This window comes from Xenopus laevis, chromosome 6L (assembly GCF_017654675.1).
Source record: "Xenopus laevis strain J_2021 chromosome 6L, Xenopus_laevis_v10.1, whole genome shotgun sequence".
Lineage (NCBI taxonomy): Eukaryota > Metazoa > Chordata > Amphibia > Anura > Pipidae > Xenopus > Xenopus laevis.
In genome coordinates, this window is record NC_054381.1 from 62,296,793 (window position 1) to 62,322,729 (window position 25,937).

Sequence of the window (25,937 nt, forward strand, 5' to 3'; positions counted from 1 at the left end):
TGCAAGCACTCACAGGTCTTAAGATGCAAAAAATCGGTGAAATTTATTGAAAATAAATAACTGACGTTTCAGCTAATCCTATAGCCTTCCTTAAAGTGCTTTAGTTTGAGAAAGGCTATATGATTACCCGAAACGTCAGTTTTTTATTTTCAATAAATTTCACCAATTTTTTACATCTTAAGACCTGTGAGTGCTCGTCTCTTTCCAGGATATATATATATATATATATATATATATATATATATATATATATATATATATATACTGTATATATATATATATATATATATATATATATATATATACAGATCCGCAATGGTGCACTCCACAATGAGATAGGTACTCGCCTAGGTGCTGGTAACGAAATTGTATACAGTACTTGAAAAAAGACCGCACTCACAGGACTTTCGCAAGAGAATAAGCCCCCATGGGCTGTGACATTTATTCCTCAACGTTTCGGCTAGTACACTCTAGCCGTCCTCACTCCTGAAGGGGTGACCTTTTCTAGCCCATTAATATTCTTATGGATGGTGCCTAAATACTGCACTATATACACAGGTCATGCCAACAGTAATCTTTAAAGAGGCAATTTGTGTTTCAATTGTGTGCCTTTTTTATACATGACCCTATCAGACAATGGCTGTAGAATCTGTTCTCTTAAAGGAAAACTATACCCCCCCCAACAATGTAGTTCTCTATAAAAAAAATATATTGAATAAAACAGCTCATATGTAAAACCCTACTTCATGTAAATAAACCATTTTCATAATAATATACTTTTTTTTGTAGTATCTGCCATTGGGTAATCCTAAATAGAAAATTGCCATTTTAAAAATTAAGGGTCGCCAGTGCACACAAACCTACCAAACAAACCATACATGTTAGGTCACATGAGCCAATTAACAGACAGAGTTGTGTCTTTTGCTTCCACCCTTCTTCCTGTTACAGTTAGAGTTGTAGTATTTCTGGTCAGGTGATCTCTGAGGCAACACACAGACCATCACGAAATGGTGGCTCAAGGCAAGAGATGTAAAAGGGCAAGATTTACTTAAATATATATTCCAGTGTGGTAAGATAAATATGCCACTTAAGCTGGCCATAGATGTAAAGATTTTTAAAAGATTTTTTTGTATCGTGAGACCAAGATTATCTTGAAACGATCGTTTAAATGTACAATTTGTCCATCAACTAAAAAGACCATTTCAAGTGATATTGTCTTGTTGAAGCCAGGAAAACTGAGGGTAGCAGACTGCTTGGCCCTACAAACATAGATAGATTTTACTGTGACCGATGAAAATTTTTTAGCCTGGCCAATCAATTTTCTGACAGATGTCTGGACGAAAAATCATTAGATGCACAAACGTTCGATTCCCACTAACCTCACAATAATTTGACGGGTTGGTTGGATTGCACTAAAATCAGTTGTTCATCAAAGAAAAATCTTTGCATCTATGGGGACCTTAAATATGATATAAACTATATGCTGCTTAAGTATTAATTTTGCGGGTAAAGTTTTCCTTTAAACTCAAAACGTATTGCCTAATTTGCTCTAATGTTAAAGCACCAGGGCACAAGCAACTATCTATTTGAAAATACCTTTGCATTGACATTAAAGGATCAGTAACATCAATTTTTTTTATTACAAAATTTGTTAGTGTAAAAAAAAACACAAAGACATATTAAACTTTTAAATCGCTAAGTCTTTATTAAGATAACTTATTAAAACTCCGCCTGCGCTGCCCTCTTCAGAAAAGGCGGCACAGCGACGATCCATCATGCGGCGCTCGATTTCTCCTCCCTGGCTATCTCCTATAATGAAAGCAGGGTGGTGACTCGCCGGATCGCCTTTTCTGAAGAGGAGTTTTGGAAAGTTATTTCTTAATAAAGACTTAGAGATTTAAAGACTTAGAGATTTTTCGTTCTACACTAACGAATTTTTTAATAAAAAAAATTTATGTTACTGGTCCTTTAATGAGAATCACTGCTGGTTAAACTGGTTAAGCACAAAATTGCCTGAGGAGACAGTTGCTTCAAAAGAGACAATGTTATCATTACTGTTCCCTAACTGCCCTCCAGAACAAGTGTTGTTGTTAATCATTATTTGCTTGTAATTAAGAGCTATTAATAGTAAATATTAATTTAAAAAAGTGGATCCAATCATGTCAATGTAAGACAAGTTGTAATCTTGTGTCTTAGAGGTTTTGCTGTTGCATCTGGCTGTGATTTTGCAATAATTGTTTACTGGTTTCTAATTATACCTGCTATGTAATTATATTTGATTGTAATAAAATATAATTATATTTGATTGTAATAAAAGATTGTCAATCTTTTATAATCACTCATTTAGGATGAGTCTATCATTGCAATGAATGCCTTACATAAAATAAAAAGAACACCAATTTATGGTAAGATTAAAGTCCTTGATTTTACCACAAGCTTTCCTATGTTGTGAAAGCTTCTGAGAATTATAGCACTTATCTGTAGGTCATATTCTCTTTCAAACAAGGAACAATTCTTAAAAACAAACCAACTTCATTATGTGAAGCACACAACACCTCATACATATAGTGGATAATGCACCCCCTACCGTAATTTATAAAGATATTACAAGTCACCGAGGAGTTACGTGACCATATAAAAGCACGAGGCCGCAGGCGCAGGTGACTACAAATATCTTTATAAATTTCGGTAGAGGGTGCATTATTCTTTATAATCTACACATAATCTATGCACACCCGTTTATTTCTGTTCTATTCCCCTATGCTTTACACAGTCCCTCTGTACCTACAGTAGTTGTTGTAGCTGCCTTTTTGTCCTCCTTTGATATAAGTGACTGTGACATGCTGACCATATATGCCATATTTCTGCAGGCTGTTGCAGTGGAGGAAATGGAAAATAGATACAGAGGGTGGAAAGTGCACAGGCACAGAAGAACAAAGGGTTAAAGCAGCAATGTGAGCAATACAGACAGGAGATTGATGGTGAATGTGGGAGTAGGAGAGGCAGAGGGACTTGTTGGCAGGACAGAGTGAGCAAGACACATAGTTGACTGGAGATTTACAGATGGAGAGTGACCATGGAATAAAACCAGAGTGAAGGAAGGTTGGAGGGACAGAGGGAGCATGACGGGAGACGGAGGGGGGAGTGGAAGAGCAGATGAAATATGGGGTTGAATGGGGGAGAGAGACTCTGCCAGAGTAACCGGAGATTAAGGAGGGCGGAAGAGGGAGAGAGACAAAGAGGGATCGTGCATGCTGCGTGACAGGAAATGGGGGGGCGGAAGCGAATGACTGAGGGAGCATCGCAGAGGGCGCAATACCTGGGAGGCAGTGAGAGGGAAGGTTAGACAGCCGGAGTGAAGAAGGAGGAGCGACCGTTTGAAGTAAGGAAGTGAGATGTTGAGAGGCTGGAGCAGAAGCTTCAGGGAGAGAATGGCAGTAACATTTGCTGTCTCTTTAAGATATAAACAGCGCGTTCTGACGCAAGAACGCTCCGTTTATAAGGATATAATTTACAGTCTGGCCCATAGGGAATTAGCTGATCTGTAGATTATAAAAAAATAAGTGATACTATTCTGGGTAGAAAGAAAAAAAATCTGTATTTTACATTCTAACTGCTATATTAGTTCTTCATAATCAGAATGGTTACCATCCTCTTGATTTCCCTGAAATTTCAAGAACATCTTTACACAAAATAGCATACCTCCCAACTGTCCCTTTTTCGGAGGGACAGTCCCTCTTTTGACAGCTCAACCCGCAATCCCTCATTTGTACTGGATTTGTCCCTCTTTTCTCTACACTGAACAGCCAGAAAAAGAAACAAAGTTTCTCACTTAATTGGCTTTTAGCAGAGAGCCCAGAACAGCTAACAGGGGCAAATAAGATACTTTGTAACAATTTTGAGACACAAAAACACAGTTTAGATAAGGAGAAATATTTTCAAACTTTCATAACCTGCCAAATTTTGTAAAACAAACATGGTAATTAGGGGGTGTGGCCACAGAAAGGGGTGTGGTCAAAAAATTTCTGCGCTATATGCAGAAAAACATTTTTTGTCTCTCTTTTTACTTCCAAAATGTTGGGAGGTATGAAATAGAAACAGCATAATACTTTTATCAATTCCTTTTCCTTCTTTGACAACCTTCATCCCATCATGCCTTTAGATCAGCCTATTTTAGTTAGTTTATATTTCTGAAGAATGTCCATGATCAAAAGTAAGCTTTCACCTTCAGATTGGGTCCCACCTTGCATGTCTTTGACTTCCTAATTGGGGCAGTCCCACAATTTTGGAACCACTGCCTAATGTCTTGACTTCCTTGATTGTTTGAATTCTGCAAAATGACATAATGACTGCACTGCAGATTCTGTTCCACAGTTATGTTTTTTGTTTGTTACAACTGTGTGAATTTCAGAAGTAAATGATACAATCCAAGTGGTAAGTGAACCACATTAAGCCATAAAAGATAAAAAAAAGTCTCTCCCCATTAATAAGCACCAATCTTTGCATATTCAAACACCTGCCTGAAGGTTTGTGATCTACCTTCTCTTATGAAAAGCAATATCTTCTGACATGCAGTACAGTTTTCATCCTCCACTCATGGACTTACACTTTCATTACCATTCCCATTCAAAATCAGCAAACAATTTATGTTTTCAAAAACATTTTCTGAAATCAGTAAACAATGAAATTTAAGAATTGACTGGATCAAAGAAGCTGAAAATACTGATTATAATTTTCAGACAATTTAGTCCATTAGTGATTTACTGAGATTGATATCAGTCTCCATACTGTTTGATAATACTCAGCACTTCTTTGTGATGGATAACACCAATATGACAAGTGACCACTATTGAAGAATTAAATATAACTCTCATTTTAACACCCCACATCAAACCATATATTTTTGCGCTTTTGATAAAGGGATTATGTCAGATAATAGTGATGCTCCAGCAGAATCCTGCTCTGAAATTTTTTTTATTTTCCCAAGTACCCTCAGCCATGTGATTTGTGCTCTGATAAACTTCAGTCTTTCTTTACTGCTGCACTGCAAAGTGGAGTGTTATTAGCCCCCCTTCCCCCCAGCAGCCACTCAGCACAAAAATGGGATGGTATGTATTGCTAAAAATTCTCCCATATGATAGGTAGGAAAATAGCATGCAATAGTAAAACACTCATGCCTGTCTGTGACTCCTCCAGTTATCTTCAGTAAGAGGAACAATAGCTGATCTGAATGCAGTTCCATTGTGAAGTGCTGGCTTTTTATGAAAGCACAGGATCAGGCATAATGACCTGAGAATGCTCAGCGCACACCAATATTACAGCAATAAAAAATATGTTTGTTGGTTCAGGAACACATTTTTATATGGTAGAGTGAATTATATGTAATGTAAACATTGTAATTTAGAATAAAAGTACACCATAACAATCATGGAAGAATCGCTTTAACCAGATGCAGGGTTTAGAAAAAAAAGCATAGACTTGCATACTTTAGTAAACAGACCGCTAAGTATTTAACTGGTTTCTCTTACCTTATGTTAAGGTAATAAAAGCATATAAAAATCATGGGGATGGCCTTTTTTAAAATGACTCAGGAAAACAGTAAAAGTTAATGGCTTTTGCAATGACAAATAGACTGCCTTTGCAACAGTTAATTTAGCACTTTGTGAAAGTTTCACTGATAAGGCATTAATAATTATAAGAATTGCCTTTTAAATTAGAGTTTCTGCTGACAGATCCTTTTTCCTTTTGGTAATGCACACTAGGTGCCAAAGGTTCTTTATAAGTAGTGCTTGCTTAAGTTGACAGCCCTTTCTTTATTTGGCCACAAGCTGCCTTTCCTTTCAACACCTGCAACTGGAAAGGGTGTCTTGGAGAAAGGTACATCATGGTGAGACTTGTTTTACCAAACCCTGGACTGGAGAATAGGATACAAACATATGAGGAACTTGAAAAGCTAGAAACAGAAGAGGCAGGCGAGAGACCACAATGGGATAACAAGGCTCAGTATATGCTGACATGCATAGGCTTTTGTGTGGGACTTGGAAACGTCTGGAGATTCCCATACCTTTGCCAAAGCCATGGTGGAGGTACAGTATATTTTCTACATTTAATCCTCATAAGAACTGAGAAGGTGTTAAAATTCAGTACAAAAACATAGTCCATGATAAGTATAAACTGAATTCAGAAGAAGCTGTTAAAATAAGAAAGCATCTAGATTTACTAATACATTTATACATTGTTACACTGATCAATTTTAATAAATAACATTGTTTTATTATTCATATTATATTGTGTATTATCATATTATCTGCAAAGTCTGCCAGTTTTACTTGAGTATATACTTTCATTGAGCACTTGCTCCTTATTATTTCTTCAGTAAAAAAGGCAACTGGCATAAGCCATTCAATGTGTTGCAAAAGCAGCTAATAGAATTGACAGATTTAATTGGCATACATTTATGTTTTTGAGTCAATGTCTGTTGATGTACCATTTAGAACAATGCAATAGGTTTAAGCACTGTAAAAGCATATTGACACTTTTTCAGTGTTTTTTTTTTTGTTTGGAAAATATTTGTTTTGCATAATAAGAAATATTATTTCTATTATTCTTATATATTATTATATATTATTTCTATTTATAAATCATATGGGAACAATGTGCCAATTTAATTGTGAATATCTCTAACATTTCTGCTACTTTTATATTTTTTTCTTGCAAATCATAACAGTTGATAATAACATATATTTGCATACTCTCTATCTAATTTAAACATGGCTTGATGCATATATATTTTAAGCCCCTCTGTTTGTAGGCATGTGGTCATGGTTTATTTAAAATGAACAGGCAGTAGAGGTACATGAACCTATAATGTGCATGAATTCAAAACATTATGTAGGAAAAAATAATTCAATGAGCATGAATTTAATTTAATTCAACATATTGTGGACTATAATTTGACATTAAAACTGTGCAAGAGTCTCCATTATGAAATAAACATTATTGAGTCCTAAACAGTAAATATTTAATCATTTACATTCATTATTATTATTAACTTTCTATTTATAGCAATGCCATATTCTCCAGCTCTTTACAGAGACCATACATCATTCATAGCTGTCCTATCTGAATTACAATCTGAGGTCGCTATCACATTCACACACAGGGGAGACAATTAACTTTCATCTATGTTTTTTAAAGTGAGGGAGAAAAACATGAGTGCCTGGAAGAAAAACAAGCAAGTATGGGCAGAATATACATATTCCTTGCAGATTGTGTCCTGGCTCAAATCAAACCTAGAACACCAGCGATGCAAGGCAGCAATGTTCCCCAATGCAGTGCCTAAATTAAAGTAATATAGATGCTACTAGTGTTTTGGGATTATAACTATTGAATTATAACAGTTGTATGTGAATTAAGGCCCAAGATTGTGGAAGCTATTTACTGGAGAGCAACATCTGATTTCTAAGCCTCCCTTTGGACTTGCTGTTAGTTACTTTATATTATTCTCCCTAGTTAAAGATCTTGTAGAATTTCTTAAAGGGGCTGTTCACCTTCCAAAACTTTTTTTTAGTTCATTTGGTTTCAGATAGCTCACCAGAATAAATACTTTTTTTCAATTACTTTCCATTTTCTATTTGTGACCAATTTTCTAATATGAAAGTTTCATTTTTCACTTTCTTTTGTCTTTCTAAAGCAGCTGGGGAAGAGGGGCAGCATCTGACTGTAAACTGCTCTAAACTGAAACATACATTGATTCTTTACTTATTGTTGGCCCTACTGAGCAGATTCTATGAGTTTCAAATTAAGGCAACTGTTAGAATTGATACAATAGTTGCTAATATTCCAATAATATTAAAAATAAAAGCCATTCAAAAAAAATCTTTTTTTCTGATGAACAAGTGATTGGAAAAAGTGTTTGGAAGGTGAACAACCAATTTAAAAGGTCAAAAACAAACATTATCAAGACCAACAAATGGTTCTTAAACCTGTTATCTGCATTTAAATGAAAAAGATCAATTTCTCTTATGCTCTATTAACCATTCCAATAATGGGCAAACAACACAGAGTGTAGAGTAAGAGTTTTATCCAGGCCATTTCAATCAATATCACTGCATAATGTAGACTTATTACAGTAGGTCTAATATAAGTGCCTTAGATGATGTGCCTGTGTGTGTGTGGTGGCGATGGCAGGGTGGCCCTGTTTTGGAATAATTCATTGTAAAACTAACAAATGCAATCAAACTTCCACCCACCACTTATTTAAGTTACGCAGGTGATCATCAATCCCAAGTTGCTCCAAGCTAATGCAATAGGTTTAAGCACTGCAGACACATGATCTTTAGACTTTTTCAAATTTTTTATTCTTTGAACAATCTTTGTTTTGTATTTTACTAATATCATATGGGAATAGTGTTCCAACTTAGTTGTGAACGTATCTTTAACATGTTTGCTAGTTTCAAATTGTATCTTGCAATCATAACAGATAATCTATACTACATATATCTGCATACACAACATCTAATTTAAATATGGCTTGATTCTCCAAGCCAATGCAAAGTGGACATGAAGGGAACAGGCACATAGATTTATTTGTGGGCTATCACCCTTTGGAACTTATTGACAAGCAGAAAACAAAGGCACAATCTTTTGGCAAACCCCTTCCTCAAATGAGAAATTAACCTGAAAATGAGAGCTGTCCCCAAAAGCTTGTAGCTTATTTTTTTTAGTTTTCAGTAAATGCTATAGGGTTATAACCCACAAAGAAATCCATGTACCCTTTCCCTTCATCTTTGATTGTTATACCAAACCACAAATAATTAAAATAATGAATACCATTGTCAGGTTAGTGTGTTCTCTACACAAAACATCTATATTGGGCTTGGATTTAGGGTTATATTGTGGCACAGTATGAATAAATGTAGTCCTTAAATTGTCAATTGTTTTTGCTTGCTATTAATCATGCAGTGTAGTCCTAAATTACTAAAATTAGAGAAAATTCACCTTTCTGCTCCTGGACTTTATTCATGCTACATTTTTTAGTAAGTGATTGTACCTGTTGCTACAGTATGTATGTAGCAATTGCTGCCCTGCAAGAGCTACAATTCTACATAAAGTAGGACCCCCATTTTATGTTTTTCAGGGGACCAGGAACAACATATGTAAAATCTGGGAAAAATGTAAAATCAGAGAAATGTGTTAAAGTAACTTTTTCTTCAAGCACTGAAAGGATATTAACACAGGAGTCTGTTTTACTTTGAGATACAGTATTTACTGTGTTAATAAGCATTGCAGCATTAATGTTACACTATGGGGGGCATGTGCAAGGCCTCTCTGTCAGTCACATACACAACCTAAAGCAATAGGTTATTGGCACAGGACTGTATAAGGGGCAGATTAATTGGAATGACCAAAAGGCAGAATCATGGCAAAATATACATCTAGTAAGTATTTTAAACCTGTTTATTTCACAAATAATAACATTCATAGAGGGAAAAAAAACAGTTTTTGGAAACATTAGGACAAAATTTTGATGTAAAATCCAGGAAAAAAAGCATTGCAATGCATTATAAATTGGTTGGACCAAAAATAAAAAATGTAAAATGTGGGAAAACTTACAATCAGTGGACTTAAAATTGAGGTTTTACAGTGGTGTGGACTGTGAATATACAAGTGATGCTTATAAACTAAAGTCTAAAACTGATCTCCAACCAGACACACAGAGAGATAACAAGAAATATCCAGACCTAATTGTGGCTTGGCTTGTAAATAAGGAAGAAACATAATGTGGTTAAACTATTGCATGAAACTCTGAAATATATAGTGCAACAAGTAACACATATAAAGTTTTCATTGGGGAGACTGAATTCAAGACATTTCACTATTGTAATTGGATTTTTAAAATTAACAAATGACTGACCATTAACTAAAGGAGGTACAAATAATCTTTAGAATGTAAATCTTTAAAGGGAGCAGAACCAGTATTTGATTGATTTGAGTTGGCTAAACTACGTTGATGCAGGCGATAGATTTCACCTGGATCATCCATAATCATATGGATGTTCATATCCATTAATGTAACTTAGATAATGACTTCGTATAGCATGGAGTTTAGAGTAGAGATGTTTGGAATAGGTATGTGTTAATTTTTCCATTTGTTGGGAGTCAGAATTGTCAACATGTTTTTCTGAGATGCATGGGTTACTAAGTAATGCTACGCCATAAAATGAACATAAAATGTTAGGTACAAGCTATTAGGACAAAGTACAATAGTGCCCCACCCTCACATACACACTTGTAGGATTTGTTTAATTATTACAAAATCCCAGCTTGTCAATTCAGCAGGGATTTTCCTGGAATAAGATGTCATGGCAGTCCATCTCCTTATCTGTTATTTCTGTAAAATATTTAATTACTGGTCTAATAAAACACTTATTATGGGGCAGACATTCGCTAAGGAAGTGAATTTACTTTTCGATTTCAACACTTGTGTATGAATTGTGATGTTTTATTTAGGAGAAACCAAACTAAAATCATAAGGATTATGCCTGGAATGTAATGCCAAGAAATGATCGGCACTTATCAATGGCATTGCAATTGAAAGTAGAACTTGTTTAGCCCTTTCTGTTCTCTGCGTCTGATTCTTAAAACATTGTAATAGGAGTCACATCTCTTCCAGGCTTGCCACATTGTGTTAGGGAACAGAGCAAAAATGCAGAGAATGAAAACAGCTTTCGATTGCAATAACCAATATTTAAAACTATTACAAATGTTTAATTCATGTATATAAGCAAAAACATCTTCCTATCTCATTTCCTAACATAAGTGCCAACTTGCAATTGTGCAGTAATAAGTAAATTCGTAAGACACATTGTCTTTCTCTTCAAACATTTATTTTGGTAAGAACACCTTAAGCTACTTCATGCCTGTAGTGCTACTGACCTTATATTATAAGCAATAGACATGAGATGCATGTTGAGCATTTTACACTTTTCAAAGCATTATTCCTGAAGGCATTTACAATGATTTGATTAAAAAACACAACCGTGCAAAATGTAAATGTATCTCCTTTTGTGGAATTCTTATTATCACAATAATTCAGAATATATTGCAAACGCAGATAGAGCTGAGGTTATGTGTCATCTACTTTACTTGCTGTAATGGGTGTTTTTAACTTAAAGAACCAGATTTTCCAGAATAAAAATAGTAATTGTTCTAAAACCTCTAATATATTTCCAACATTCCTTGAAGAGTGCAAAGAACCTCATTGTTGGTTATAAAATAATCCAAGTATTGTTTCACTGCAAAAGCCCCCTTTTAACCAATGAAAGGAAGAACCTCTTGTTAACAGATGAATGTGAAATTGTTTTTTGATTATTTATGCCATGGCCAAGTGGATTTGCTAAACCAGAAGTATAAGTCTTGTTTAAGCTGCAATTGTCTCTGGGGCTGGCTGATTACAACCGTTACTGTCATCTACCTAAGTGGGTGCATACAACAGAACACTACTAAGCAAGAATATCTCCCTATCTCATTTACTAACATAAGTGCCAACAAGTGTAGGTCTTTGCTCTTTTCAAATTTGTAGTCAGCTGTTCAAACTAATTACTGCCTGGTTTCAACTAACAGGAGCACTTGTGCAATAAGTGCAATAAGTGCAATAATAAGGAAATTCATAAGATGAAACACCTCCGAAGCTGGGGAGTAATCCTCCCTCCCCCCTGAAAAGTTGGAATTGACAAAGTGTTCTGGTCTGCCAATGAGAAAGTGCTACCAGCACTCCAGGACTTTGGTAGATGAGGTATAGCACAAAACAAATTGTGTTTCTGTTTCTTGATGCTCCCTGTTTAGGGGCCATCAGTAACCACCATTCTTCCCTACTGACCAGGATAGAAGTATAAAGAGGAATGAAGGTCACACTTGAACCTTCATCACTTTGAATTTCAATTCTGCAAAATGTTTGCTTCCTGATGTTTCCTGTTCAAAATTAAAGAAAGATGGGCTAGATCAGCTCCTTTGAAACCTTGCAACAGACAGGAAAGATTATCAGTTCATCCATGCTGTCTCTACCAGGCAAACATTAACCAAAGTCTCTGAACTATAGTTTTTAACCATTTACATCCCTTTTCCACCTCATTAGGAGTTGGAAAGAAAAGACACTTTTTTTGTGTCTTGTGACTCGATTTTTACTTTCATCAGCTGCAGACAAATCCTACCCTTTTCCTAGAACTCTACAATGGCAAGTTGGGAGGAAAAGTTATTGAAAACTGCAGATAAACCAGACATGACACACACACTGCCACATCCATTTTTATGTTAGATCAACCTGCTTGTTCTTAAATTATATTTAACTACATATATTAATACATTTATTTTGTTAGCTTTTTTTTTAAAGGGATAGTTCACCTCAATGATAACCTTTAGTAGGTTATAGAATGCACTATTCTTAATAACTTTTTAATTCAGCATTATGTTGTGTTTTTTTTTCTTATAGTTTTTTAATTATTAGCCTTTTCATGAGTTTCTGACTTTTGGGGTCACTGATTCCGCAGGTAAACATTATTGTTCTGTAAAGCTACACATTTATTGTTACATTTTATTAATTATCTTTCTATTCAGGCCTTCTCCTTTTCATATTCCAGTCTCTCATTCAAACCACTGCCTGGTTGTTCTCTCTGCATCAGTCTCTCTAGAACAGAAATGTATTTCACCCTGGCATCCTCAGAAGAATCACTATATAAATTGCAAATATGATTGTTACATGCATCACAACAAAAGTTAAAAAAAGTTATTATAATTCAATGTTTTATATTTAAAAAAAACCAGAAGAATAAATTTTGGACCCACCATTCTAGTACACATCCTTGGGTCAAGGGCGATTTCAGTACAATCGATGTTAGGCTTTGTTTTTTGGTTATAAAGCAGAAAGGAGTCCATTGGTGTCTTGGCAGAATTGCAAGGGATTCTTACCGTAGAAGCTGTGCAAGACTGGAGAAAGTGTTGAAAACCTGCTTATAGATTATTTTTATTATTATTATTAACAATAATTTTGCTTCCTTATTGATACTCATCCATCTAAAACTACTTAACAATCAGATATATTTGTCACATTTTTTTAAAGGTGCATTTATGATCCCGTTTCTAATATTACTGGTATTTGAAGGCATACCTTTGTTACATCTGGAATTTGCAATTGGGCAGCGCCTAAGAAAAGGAAGTGTGGGTGTTTGGAGCACTATTCATCCAACCCTTAAAGGAGTTGGTGAGTATCCCTGATGCAAATCCTTCAATGTGTTTTTATAATATAATAATAAAAGTTATGCATTTCCTTTAGCCAAAAAGCTAATATTACAGCACACACACAGAAGGAGGAATCTATAGGTGCTTTATTAAGTTAATAGCTTATGTCAACTCCACCTAGTGATTAATGGAGATTGAAGGAGAATTAACTCCCAAAATTATAACAGCCCCCTCAACTGCCCTCGATCTGCCTTTTTTACCTCTCCCTCCCTGCACAGTGTATTACCTATATTAGCGCCCCTAAGCACAAGAAACATAGTAGAGCAGGGTGCCTATAGGCTCTGTGTCGGCGAATGGACAGAAGATGGTGCCAAGGGACCCAGCTGCGCTGCTCTGCTTCTTGCGCTAAGTTTCCAAATAGGAGTGCTAATATAGGTAATACACTGTGCAGGGAGGGAGAGGTAAAGGGGGCAGATAGAGGGTAGTTGAGGGGGCTGTTATATCTTGGAGGGGTCTAGTTCTGCTTTAAGGGCTCTTATATAAGGGTGTTCTTACATGTGCCCCAGTGGCATGGATTGTTTTGCATTCTATATTTCCATGCCATGGGAAAGCATGAGTTTAAAAAACCCCAAGTAATGTTCCATCTGTGTTTGGCAGTTCAGTGCTATGCAGTAGATACAGGCACCAGATAAATGAATGAGCTCTGTTAACGCATATGTTCCAATACAGTGGAATTCAAAAAAAAAAACCCACACACAGGAACCACGCAAGAAAAAAAACATGTGTCCATAAGGGGCATTTATAGTTTCTAATGGGGGAATGTAATGTTGGTCGCTAATGAAAAAAATGTCTCTCTCCTTCTCATATATATCCCTCTTAAGGACTTGATCCCAAAACTGCACTGTATTCTTAAGGCGATGCCTTAACAGGGACCTTTAAAGAGGCAAAAATTATGTTTTCATCCCTTGAGTTAATGCCCTTTTTTATGGGAGTACTATCTGCTTTAGTAGCCAGAGAATGAAATGATACTGCCTGGAATTAGACAACTTGTTATCTACAAAAATCCCCAGATCCTTCTCGCTTAAGGAAACTCCCAACATTTAGTGTACAACTTGCATTTGCAAAGTGAAATCATCCTGCATAGAACTTATAGTTCTGCACAATTTAGTATTATCAGCAAAAATAGAAACAGTCCTTTCAATGTCCACCTAGTTAAAAAGCAAAGGATCAAGGACAGACCCTGTTCAACGCCATAAACAACACTGGTCCAATCAGATAATATTCCATTTACTACCAGTCTTTGTAATCTAACCTTTAGCAGTTCTCTACCAAATTACGTTCCAGATCAATACTTTTTCATTTAACCATTTACAGGGAGACACAAAGTAAAAAAAAAGAAAGCAAAAATACCTGATGTAAAACTCTGTACATAGAGGGTTCCCTTGCACCTCCCTATAGCTGTGGTTCAAATACAATGCTTTAGAATATAATCTTGCACCTATAGTAAATTAACAATACAGACTTCAGTGATGCATTCAATGTACAAAGTGGGCAGTCTTTATTTAGTTGGAAAATAGGCATGGTGGTGCCTACTCATTCAATATTGTCTGCTATATCTCTTTGTCAGTATGAATTATGCCAGGGGCAACAGGCAGTGTTTATAAACACGCACAGCTGAACAAAAGAAGAATGATCTGCAAAAAAAGGAACTATATCATTCCGGATACTATACTTATATCTGTATGCAGTATATGTAAATTCAAATAATTTTGTAATTATGTTAATATTTACCTTTAAAACCTTAATTACACAATTATCTATACAGTAACTGGGTTTGTGGCACTGGACAAACCAACAATTTGAATAGTGTTTTTGTAGCACTATCCCTATTTATATCTACATATACAGTGCCGGACAGGCCCACTTGGATACCAGGAAAACTCCTGGTGGGCCCAGGTGTCAGTAGACCGCTTGCTTCTAAACATTTGGCCTATTTCATGGTCATTCCCTATTTCCTTATGGGAAAAGAAGAGGCTTAATAATGGAAGAACAGAGTATAGTAAGTAGATATAAAAGACTAGGAGAATAAAGAGGTTAAGTGAGGAAAGGAGGAATGATAGTTTGGAAAGTGGGTCCACAGTCTAAGGTTTTCTGGTGGGCCCCTGGCGTCCCAGTCCGACACTGTACATATATATATATATATACATATATACACCCTTCCCTGACTATAGCTGGGAAGGGTGGGAGATATAACATGGAGCTGGTCACTGCTCCTGTATAACTATAACAAACAAGGGAAAGTTGTGCTCACCACTATTTTTTAAAACCATAAGGCGGTCTTAAATATATTGATAATGGGTTGAGTGCAGAGGACCTCTTGTAGTTGACTATATGTATTTTGTGGTCACACCCTCATTGCACCCCCGCCTAATGGTTTTAAAAAACAGTGGTGAGCACAACTTTCCCTTGTTTGTTATAGTTATACAGGAGCAGTGACCAGCTCCATGTTGTAGCTCCCACCCTTCCCAGCTATAGTCAGGTGATCCCACTGGTGTCTAATAAAAGGGCAGCCAAGTTTGGGAGTTTTACTTTGAAAGCAGCTAGTAAGTTGCAGGTAAAACTTAGTCCCTTTGTAAAATGTATAATTAAGCAATTGAATTCTTAATGAATCAGATGAAAATTAAGCGTAGGACTGGCCAGATATGGGATGACTTTGACGTAGTTGGCCAGCTTAAATATATTGCAATATATGGACAAACAATGCCTGTGTTGTTTAAAGGGTAAGGCATTTTTAGTAGCAGTATGCACAAAATGTCGCTGTCTTAAATATATTGATAATGGGTTGAGTGCAGAGGACCTCTTGTAGTTGACTATATATATATATATATATATATATATATATATATATATATATATATATATATATATATATATATATATATGATCATAATATTTCCATATGTGTATCACCACTTTATTTTCTTTAGTTAGATGCAGTAAAATTAAACAGCTGTCCCCGTCATATAGCCAATCACCCCAATGGCACGGAGGGTTCACAAGTAGATACCTCATCTCTTAAGTTTTGGTGTCAGAGTTATTTTCTGCCCCAGATCTGTAAAAATAAAGCTGGTTGACCTTTTAGAGGGTCTATCCTTTATAGTCAACAAAATCTCTTCAATAACCCTTTCTCCCCCAAATAAAGGATGGTGCAGAGGCTGCAGCCGAGTTTTACCCCCACATTATTGCTCACAGAAGAAGGAAAGTGGATGTTTACTGTTTTACAGACTTCACTTACCTTCCCTACTCATGCATCAAGTAAAATTGAATTTTATGTAAGGTACAGCTTTGTTTTCTGCATACATTGGACTAAACTATCTGCATATGGCATAATAAAATGTAACAATATCAATAACAAATATATTTTCATATTTTAGGTATTGCATCAATGCTGGTATCATTCCTGGTAGGTTTGTATTACAATACCATTATTGCTTGGGTTATGTGGTATTTTTTTAACTCCTTCCAAGAACCTTTGCCATGGAGCTTCTGTCCACTCACCGCCAACAGAACTGGTAATTACTTATTCATTACTTACTCATCTTTATGTGGTAGATAGGAATTTGTTTGCACGTGAGTTTGATACTCCTTACCTAAGACAAGTAGATGAAGTATGTTTGCAAGTGATAAAGTTCTGTACCGTATATACTCGAGTATAAGCCGACCCGAGTATAAGCCGAGGTACCTAATTTTACCTACGAAAACTGGGAAAACGTATTGACTCGAGTATAAGCCTAGACACAACTACAGCCCTGTCTCCCAGCAGCGCACATTCTGCCAAAGCGACCCCCCCCAGTGATCAACTAGACTTCTTTGCAAAGTTGATGGTGACAGAGAATTGCCAAATGGATTACTGTGTGCATTGTCCCACTGTCCCACTACCATGTGCAGAGGGTGCTGTGTGATATTGCCATTACTGTTAATCTTTTGTATAACCAACAGAGGGCGCTGTGTGCAGTCACTCTTATTCTTTCATATAACCAACAGAGGGCGCTGTGTGATATTGCAGTCACTGTTATTCTTTCATATAACCAACAGAGGGCGCACTGTTATTCTTTCATATAACCAACAGAGGGCACTGTGTGATATTGCAGTCACTGTTATTCTTTCATATAACCAATAGAGGGCGCACTGTTATTCTTTCATATAACCAACAGAGGGTGCTGTGTGATATTGCAGTCACCGTTATTCTTTCATATAACCAACAGATGGCGCTGTGTGATATTGCAGTCACTGTTATTCTTTCATATAACCAACAGAGGGCGCACTGTTATTCTTTCATATAACCAACAGAGGGCGCTGTATGATATTGCAGTCTCTCCCCAAGCAAACTGTTGGTATAGGAATGATTAAAAGTGACTGCAATCTCAGCTACTGCCCACTGACTAGAGTATAAGCCGAGGTAGACTTTTTCATCACATTTTGGATGCTGAAAAACTTGGCTTATACTCGAGTATATACGGTACATTCCACGCTCCTTGATATTTCACAGGCTGATCCCCACCAAGTACTCATGAAGTATAAACACAGGTGACTGTTGACCTTGACCCTGGTGCGTGCAGTAGTCGGTTTCTTCCTTGTTGTGTACCTCCACCAAGGTACAGTTCAATCTGGAACAATCTAATAGCGTAAACAAGGAAAAACCTGGGAGGCAGAAGGTATCTGCTCAAGTGATTTTATTGGTATTGTTAAATACCAATAAAATCACTTGAGCAGATACCTTCTGCCTCCCAGGTTTTTCCTTGTTTACGCTATTAGAAAGTAATCATGAAGGTACAAGTGACCTTAAAAATCAGGTCTCTACTATTTGGGAAAAAAATATATAAGTATAAGAATGAATAAGTAAATTAAGTGACAGAACTAGGGTATTATATCAAAGGACACAAACAACTAATTCTTGCAGCATTTCACAGTGGATACATTTGTAAGTGCATTAAGGGGTTGCTCACATTTGAGATAACTTTTAGTATGATGTAGAGAGTGATATTCTGAGAAAATTTGCAATTTGTTTTCATTTTTTATTATTTGTTTGGTTTTTTAGTTATTTAGCTTTTTATTCAGCAGCTCTTCAATTCGCATCAGCAATCTGGTACCTAGGATCCAAATTACCCTAGCAACCATGCATTAATTTGAATAAGAGACTGGAATAAAAATAGAAGAGGGCCTGAATAGAAGGATCAGCAATAAAAAGTAACAATAACAATAAATTTGTAGCCTTACAGAACATTTGTTTTTTAGAAGGGAGTCAGCGACACCTATTTGAAAGCTGCAAAGAGTCAGAAGAAAGAGGCAAATAACTATAAAACTATAAAAATTAATTTGAAAAGTTGCTTAGAATTGGCATTTCTATATCATAACAAACGTTACCATAAAGGTGAACACCCCTTTAACTATTGCACCATCTAGTGGTAAACATACATATTATATTGTGCGTGGCTCATTTCTCAATATTACATGTACATGTATGGGACCTGTTATCCAGAATGCTCGGGACCTGGGGTTTTCTGGATAATGGATCTTTCCATAATTTTGATCTTCATATCAAGTCTACTAGAAAGTCATGAAAACATTAAATAAGCCCAATAGGCTGGTTTTGCTTTAATAAGAATTAATAATGCCTTAGTTGGGATATTATTAAGTTGGGATATTATTACAGAGAAAAAATAAATCATTTTAAACAATTTGGATTATTTGAATAAAATGGAGTGTATGGGAAACAGGCTTTCCATAATTTGGAACTTTCTGGATAACAGGTTACCATAAGTGTGGAATTCAATTTCTCTTAATAGCTTTATTTTAAATTGCAATGCTTTTAATGCTAGTTGTAAATATAATTTCTATTGAAAGCAGTATATCTCTCCCGTGCTTTTTCCTGCACTGCTTATTATGACTATTGAAACAATGGAATAGAGGCTATATGGCAAGGCTTTACAAATAAATAAAATCAATAGAAATTGTTGCTTGTACAAGTTGCTTAGAATTACAGGTATGGGATCCGTTATCCAGAAAGCGCTGAATTACAGAAAGGCCATCTCCCATAGATTCAATTTTATTCAAATAATCCAAATTTTTAAAAATGATTCCCCTTTTCTCTATAATAATAAAACAGTACCTTGTACTTAATCCAGACTAAGATATAATTAATCTTTATTGGAAGCAAAACCAGCCTATTGGATTTATTTTATGTTTACATGATATTCTAGTAGCCCTAAGGTATGAAGATCCAAATTACGGAAAGACTCGTTATCCGGAAAACTCAGGTTCAGAGCATTCTGGATAACAGTTTCCATACCAGTACATATTTTTTCACTAGGAAATTTTTGGGGGGTTACATCTGCTTTAAAGCTGATATATCTGTCACTCTCCGATATAAACAAATAACAAATATATAGGTATAAATGTTTCCGCATTGTAAAATGAAAGGATATTAGAAGTAACAAGGACTGTACTGCTGAAATGACTATTTGCACAGATCATTATTTTTTGATAACATGCTAGTTTCATTGAATCATGTCATGACACAAGTGACATCATTAAGCACCGATTACAGCTGATGATATCACTAAAGGAATCACTAATTTATGATATTTATTAGTGAGTAGTCTTTATATATTGAAAAAGTATGATGTATTAATCATGACTGTATTAAAGAAGAAGGAAAGTGCAAATCACTGGGGTGGCAAATGTTAGGCACCATTTACACTTTTTCCCTCTCCTTTAGGGATATCTGAACTGATTTTCGATATTGCATTGTGTTCTGTTATAAGGATCAAATAATAGCTATATTCTGCACTACTATGAATTCCTGCATGAGGTTGATACATACAGTAAGGGCTACAATCTGAAAAATCCACTCACAAGCTTACAGTGCAATACAAATTTAAAATAATACACCTGCCCTTTTCCATTAAAAGTATCAAAACATCTATTGTGTGTCTTTATTACAGAATATGTATCAGAGTGTGCAAGAAGCTCTTCTGTGGATTACTTCTGGTACAGGGAAACACTTAACGTCTCCACAAAAATAGATGACTCTGGCAATATCCAGTGGTGGCTTGTGCTCTGTTTAGCCTGTGCCTGGGGTGTTCTATACGTCTGTACCATCAGAGGGATTGAAACAACAGGAAAGGTTGGTCATTTTCTTTATATATTAATACTGAATTTATGTGCTTTTTTTTCTAGAACTGATTCTTAAATGTGTTCAAAAGTAAATTAAAGGAGAGAAAGTAATAACAAATGCAGAGCACAAATATTTTTTTTCTGGTTATTATTCTAAACATTGAGTTGTGTTTATTTCACTATTTGTGTTTATCTATATGAGTTGCCATACTGTTTGCTTTCATAAATATACACATTTATTTCATTAAAAACTTTTTTGATTTTCAGGCAGTTTATGTAACATCAACACTACCTTATGTGGTACTTACAATATTCTTGATCCGAGGTCTGACATTGAAAGGATCAGTGAATGGAATCAAATTTTTGTTTACCCCAGATGTAAGTGATTGGCAGCAATGATTTTTTGTGTATTCTTTTCAACATGCTTTATCGCACATACTGCTAAATGTTATTCTCTCTCTAAATGAAAAGTTTCTAACTAGTATCTGAGGAAGTATTGTTGGTTATTTTTTGCATGCCTCATATGGAACTGTCATCAGAGGTGCATTCATCCCTATGACAATTAGGTGATTGTCGGTGAAAGCAGAATTTCATTATGATGTAAGGAGGAAATGAAATCTAGTCCCCAGGCCCCATAGTTGATGTCGATTCTGCTTTATTGGCACAATCTTAATAAATACATTTCCTTTGCTGTTTTATGTTTTGACTACTACTACTAGAATTTATATATATTCTTAAATTACATTAAAAGTAATAAAAAAGTACGGTAATAGTAATAAGCAATTAGGTACAGTCTCTAGCACTGCAACATGATGAATTCATATTGGAATATTCAGACTACATTCCTTGTGTTGCACTTGCTCTATGACTCCAGAACCTGACTTTGACTCAGAGGGCTCTGGGATTAGTAGACTGCAGGGAAGAACACCAATCCCCCCTTTCTTTTTAAACTTGAATTGCCCAAATAAAGGACTCGGAGGCCAACTTGTGGATGAAGGTCGGACACAGCTTTTATTAATCATGTTTTATATAAAGATCCTTGCACCTTTATAAACACATATTTCTTAAACCGACTTAACCCTTTATTCAACTCAAAGAACACCGATGCCGGCCATTGCAAGAGCAATGGGCATGTGAGAACAATTATTTTTTCATAAAGTGCAAAGGCAAGGATCAAACCATTTTTCGCTGTGACAATTTCTCTGCAGAATAGTAAAAACGAAACATACAGATACAAGGTAAAATAACTGCTTAGCATTTCAAAAAAACAAGAAAACAGAGGGGTGGGTGGGCGGGATGCTGCTGACCCCCTAATCTTACCCAGAACACGCTCGTTGCATAGGGGAGGGAGCAGGCACAAAGTGACTGCGCACTTGCGCGCACCACTAATAAATGATAACGGCGCTGAGCGATGACGTCATCGATGCGACGCGCGGGGGGGCGGGTACGCTCTCCCCTCTCCCTGACAGTCACGGCGCGCCTCGCTAGGCGCTGCGCCGCACCAGAGACTGCAGGGAAGAACACCAATCCCCCCTTTCTTTTTAAACTTGAATTGCCCAAATAAAGGACTCGGAGGCCAACTTGTGGATGAAGGTCGGACACAGCTTTTATTAATCATGTTTTATATAAAGATCCTTGCACCTTTATAAACACATATTTCTTAAACCGACTTAACCCTTTATGCAACTCAAAGAACACCGATGCCGGCCATTGCAAGAGCAATGGGCATGTGAGAACAATTATTTTTTCATAAAGTGCAAAGGCAAGGATCAAACCATTTTTCGCCACAAGGAGTTCATGTACCCCTACACTGAACTCCGACCTCCACCCAACAAGAATAGCGCCCTTTCAACCCCATCTTGTATACCTGAGAGGAAAATATCCAGGCCAATGTCGGTTAAATGAACACCATCTGGACCCATCAAATCCGAATTATCACCCTCTAGTTGCTGGTGGCGGATGGCCACCCAGCCCCTTGCGCATGCAAAACGTGAGACTCTCATGTTTACCAATCTCCTGGCGCGTTCAATTGCGGCAACGTCCCGTGCGCCACGCCACACAAGCCTGGGGACAATCTCTGACCAGACTATGATTACTTTTGGAAAAAAGGCTGGTAAGCGAGCAAAATCAAATTTTATAATGGATATTAACTCAGCTATCCTAACGTAACATAAATCGTTTCCACCAGCGTGTACTACCAGCACCAATGGGCCGGTGTAGTTCTTGCTGAAGCTAACAACCTCAGGGAGGACACGAAGCCATCGCAATCCGGGTATACCATTCCAGTGCACATGCACCCCTTTGAAGCCGAGATTGAGCCCTCCAGGGCGGGACTCTGCACGCCGCCTGGCCCGATGTATATAAGAATGACCCACCAAGAAGACAACAGGAGGAATGGTACCTGTAAATGAGAAAATGTTTAGTTAAACAGCAAACCCGGCCGGATGTAGGAGGTGTAGCAATCAGATTTCCACCGCCCGAGCCGCTTAAGTTGTGTTTCGCCCATACCTCCTAAACTGGCTTCGGTAGCTGCCCCTATTCTAAAGGAGTGGGTACCAAAATCTTTGATGCCCAGCCCTAAATTGGCTAAACATTTTTTGAAAATCGAATTGAATTGGAAGCGTGTAAGGGGAGAACCATTTTCATGGGTCAAAAATCTATCACCATGAGTTCGCAGCAAGGAAAATGAACGTGCAAGTCCAACTGGACACCCTGGGCTATTTATGCCCAACAAGGTAACCCACACTCCCTTGCCGTATATATCAGTTTTCGATTTTCTGATGCGGAATCTAAGAAAATCAGGTCCTATGACAATGTCTTCAGCTAAGAGGCCCCCTGGTTTTGTCTTGCTGGGAGGAACTAGCTCGCTAATTCTAAGGGCACCAAAAAATGCGAGGCTAAAAGCGGTGGCAAATAGGACCTCTTCATAATGCGTTTGGACAACCTCATGGGTGGAGCGAATCAGCTGTTGTAAAAGACTAAAAGACACCGGTCTACGGGTATCCTTGGAGACGACTTGTTTTCTCCAGCCCTTTAAAGCTTGGAGTATGGCAAAATGCTTTGTCATGTCTTTGAGGTCCAACAATTTAAAGAAAAAAGCTATGCCCGATAGGCGCTTTTGGGCCGCTCCTGCGGATTTCCCCTTATTTTGAAAGTCAAGGAGGTAGTCAATTGTAATCTGCAGCCGCACATGATCATCCAACAGGTTACATCCCTTCCCAAACGATAACCATTCCTCAAAAGCGTTACCATAACCTCTCCAAGTGGCCGGTGAAACAGATGTCCTGACCATGTTCATAAGCTGTTCTCCACCAGGTAGAATAAGAACATTGGGCAAGTTGACCCCTCCTTGTCCGCTCCAGGAACTAGCTGCCAGAACTTTAGCCACTGCGAACGAGAAAGAGAATCAGCAGCGGTATTACATTTACCTGGTACATGTTGAGCCCGAAACCAAATATTATGTTCAAGGCATCTTAGCACCAAGTGCCGGAGCAGGGCAAGAACTGGAAGGGAAGCAGAGGTTAGTTTATTAATACAAAAAACCACACTTAGATTGTCTGTCCAGAAACAAATTGTATGGTTGGTCATGTACTGCCCCCAGAGTTCAATGGCCACCACAATGGGGAAGAGTTCAAGCAGTGTAAGGTTTTTGCAAAGACCAATTTGTGCCCACTCTCCAGGCCAGCCGCCTGCACACCATTTATGTCCATATATGGCACCAAAACCTATGGCTCCAGATGCGTCCGTGTAAAGGGCTAACTCCTGGTTAGACACTTCCTCCTCCCACATGCAAGTGTGCCCATTATACTCCTGAAGGAAAGAATGCCAAACCAGCAAGTCCTCTCTTATCTGCCGCGTCACCCGAATAAAATGGTGTGGCTTCTTGATACCTTTTGTGGCCAGTGACAGCCGTCTGTTAAAAGCCCGACCCATCGGCATCACCCGACAAGCAAAATTCAAAAGGCCTATGAGGGACTGCATTTGTTGTAAAGTAACTTTCTTGGCCTGCATCACCCCATTAATTTTGTCCAACAAGTCAGTGAGTTTGGATTGCGGCAGCCTAAAAACCATCCTTATTGTGTCTATCTCGATTCCCAAAAAGGAAAGTGTGGTTGTGGGACCTTCAGTTTTGTCATGGGCAATTGGTACCCCAAATTTGCTCATAAAGAATTTGAATGTATCTAGAAGCAATTTGCACGTGCGGGAGGAAGGTGGCCCTACAAAAAGAAAATCATCCAAATAATGTATAATGGAATTGTGGCCAGATTCTCTCCGGACAACCCACTCAAGGAAAGAACCAAATACTTCAAAATATTTGCACGATATCGAGCATCCCATTGGGAGGCACATATCGTAATACATGTAACCCTCAAATTGACAACCCAACAAGTGAAAACAGTCCTCATGCACTGGAAGGAGCCGGAAAGCGGACTCAATATCAGACTTTGCTAATAGGGAACCTGGACCTGCTTTTCTAACCAATGTGACGGCCCTGTCAAAGGAGACGTAAGTCACAGCTGCTGCCTCCTTACCGATCCCATCATTGACAGAATCACCTTTGGGGTAAGAGAGGTGATGAATAAGCCGGTATTTACCCAGTTCTTTCTTGGGTACAACACCCAGTGGTGAGATTCTCAAGTTAGGGATAGGCAGGAAATCGAAGGGGCCGGCTATTCTACCTAATTCGACCTCCTTTTGCAATTTTGAAGCCACTATATCTGGGTAGTCAACTGCTGATTTTAGGTTGTTAGCAAAGGTAGGGGTTGCGTTGTATCTGAAAGGAATAAAGAAACCATATGTGAATCCATCCCTAAGTAGGGCGGCCTCCTGCTTCTTGGGGTACATGTCTAACCACGGGGACATCCTTTGCACGCTCACTGGGGTTCTCAACCCTACCCGTGAGTGTGTGGCGTGGAGGGACACTAGGTTTTTTAAAGCAGCGGAGCGCTGAATGTGCACCTCCACAGAAGGAGCATTCGTGTTTAAATCTGCACGAACCAAAGAATCGGCAATGCCCTTCATTAAAGAGCCAGCAAGCTCCGGGGCGTCGGGGGGCCGCAGCACTGGACGCCCCAATAGCATTCTGTGCTGCGGCAGGGTACTGAAAGGGGTGTGTTCGTTGGGTCGTCATTAGACGCAACCACACATCAGTAGCTTTATTATCCCAACCTAAGTCTGGTTTCAGTGCCAATCTACGTCTAAATTCCTCGTCGTATCGCCACCAGGCTGAACCCCCATGAGTCCTGTATGCACCGTAAATTATATCTAGGTATATGAAAAGCTCCGAACATTTTGCCGGAGACTTCTGACCAATTACACAAGCTAACACTGAAAAGGCTTGAAGCCAATTGCCAAAAGTTTTTGCAACTCTCAGTTTTCTATCCTCCTGTCTATCAAAACGTCTTTCCCGGTCTACTGTGGGTTGTTCAGAGGAAATAAGAGACCAGATATCTATGTATTCATTTCGCCAAATTTTTTCCCTGAGCTCATCAGTAATATGACAACCTAGAGGCGTAACTCCACAA

General features: G+C 37.6%; 1 protein-coding gene across 1 annotated transcript in view; it reads left to right on the forward strand.

The window, feature by feature from the left end:
* Positions 1-5,829: 5,829 nt before the first annotated feature.
* slc6a19.L (solute carrier family 6 (neutral amino acid transporter), member 19 L homeolog) overlaps positions 5,830-25,937 on the forward strand; it is a 33,825-nt gene continuing 13,717 nt past the window's right edge. The window contains 5 exon segments of the mRNA NM_001094211.1: positions 5,830-6,086; positions 13,118-13,258; positions 16,671-16,808; positions 20,241-20,422; positions 20,680-20,790. Of these exon segments, the coding sequence (NP_001087680.1) occupies positions 5,885-6,086; positions 13,118-13,258; positions 16,671-16,808; positions 20,241-20,422; positions 20,680-20,790 (774 nt within the window). The 5' untranslated portion in view covers positions 5,830-5,884.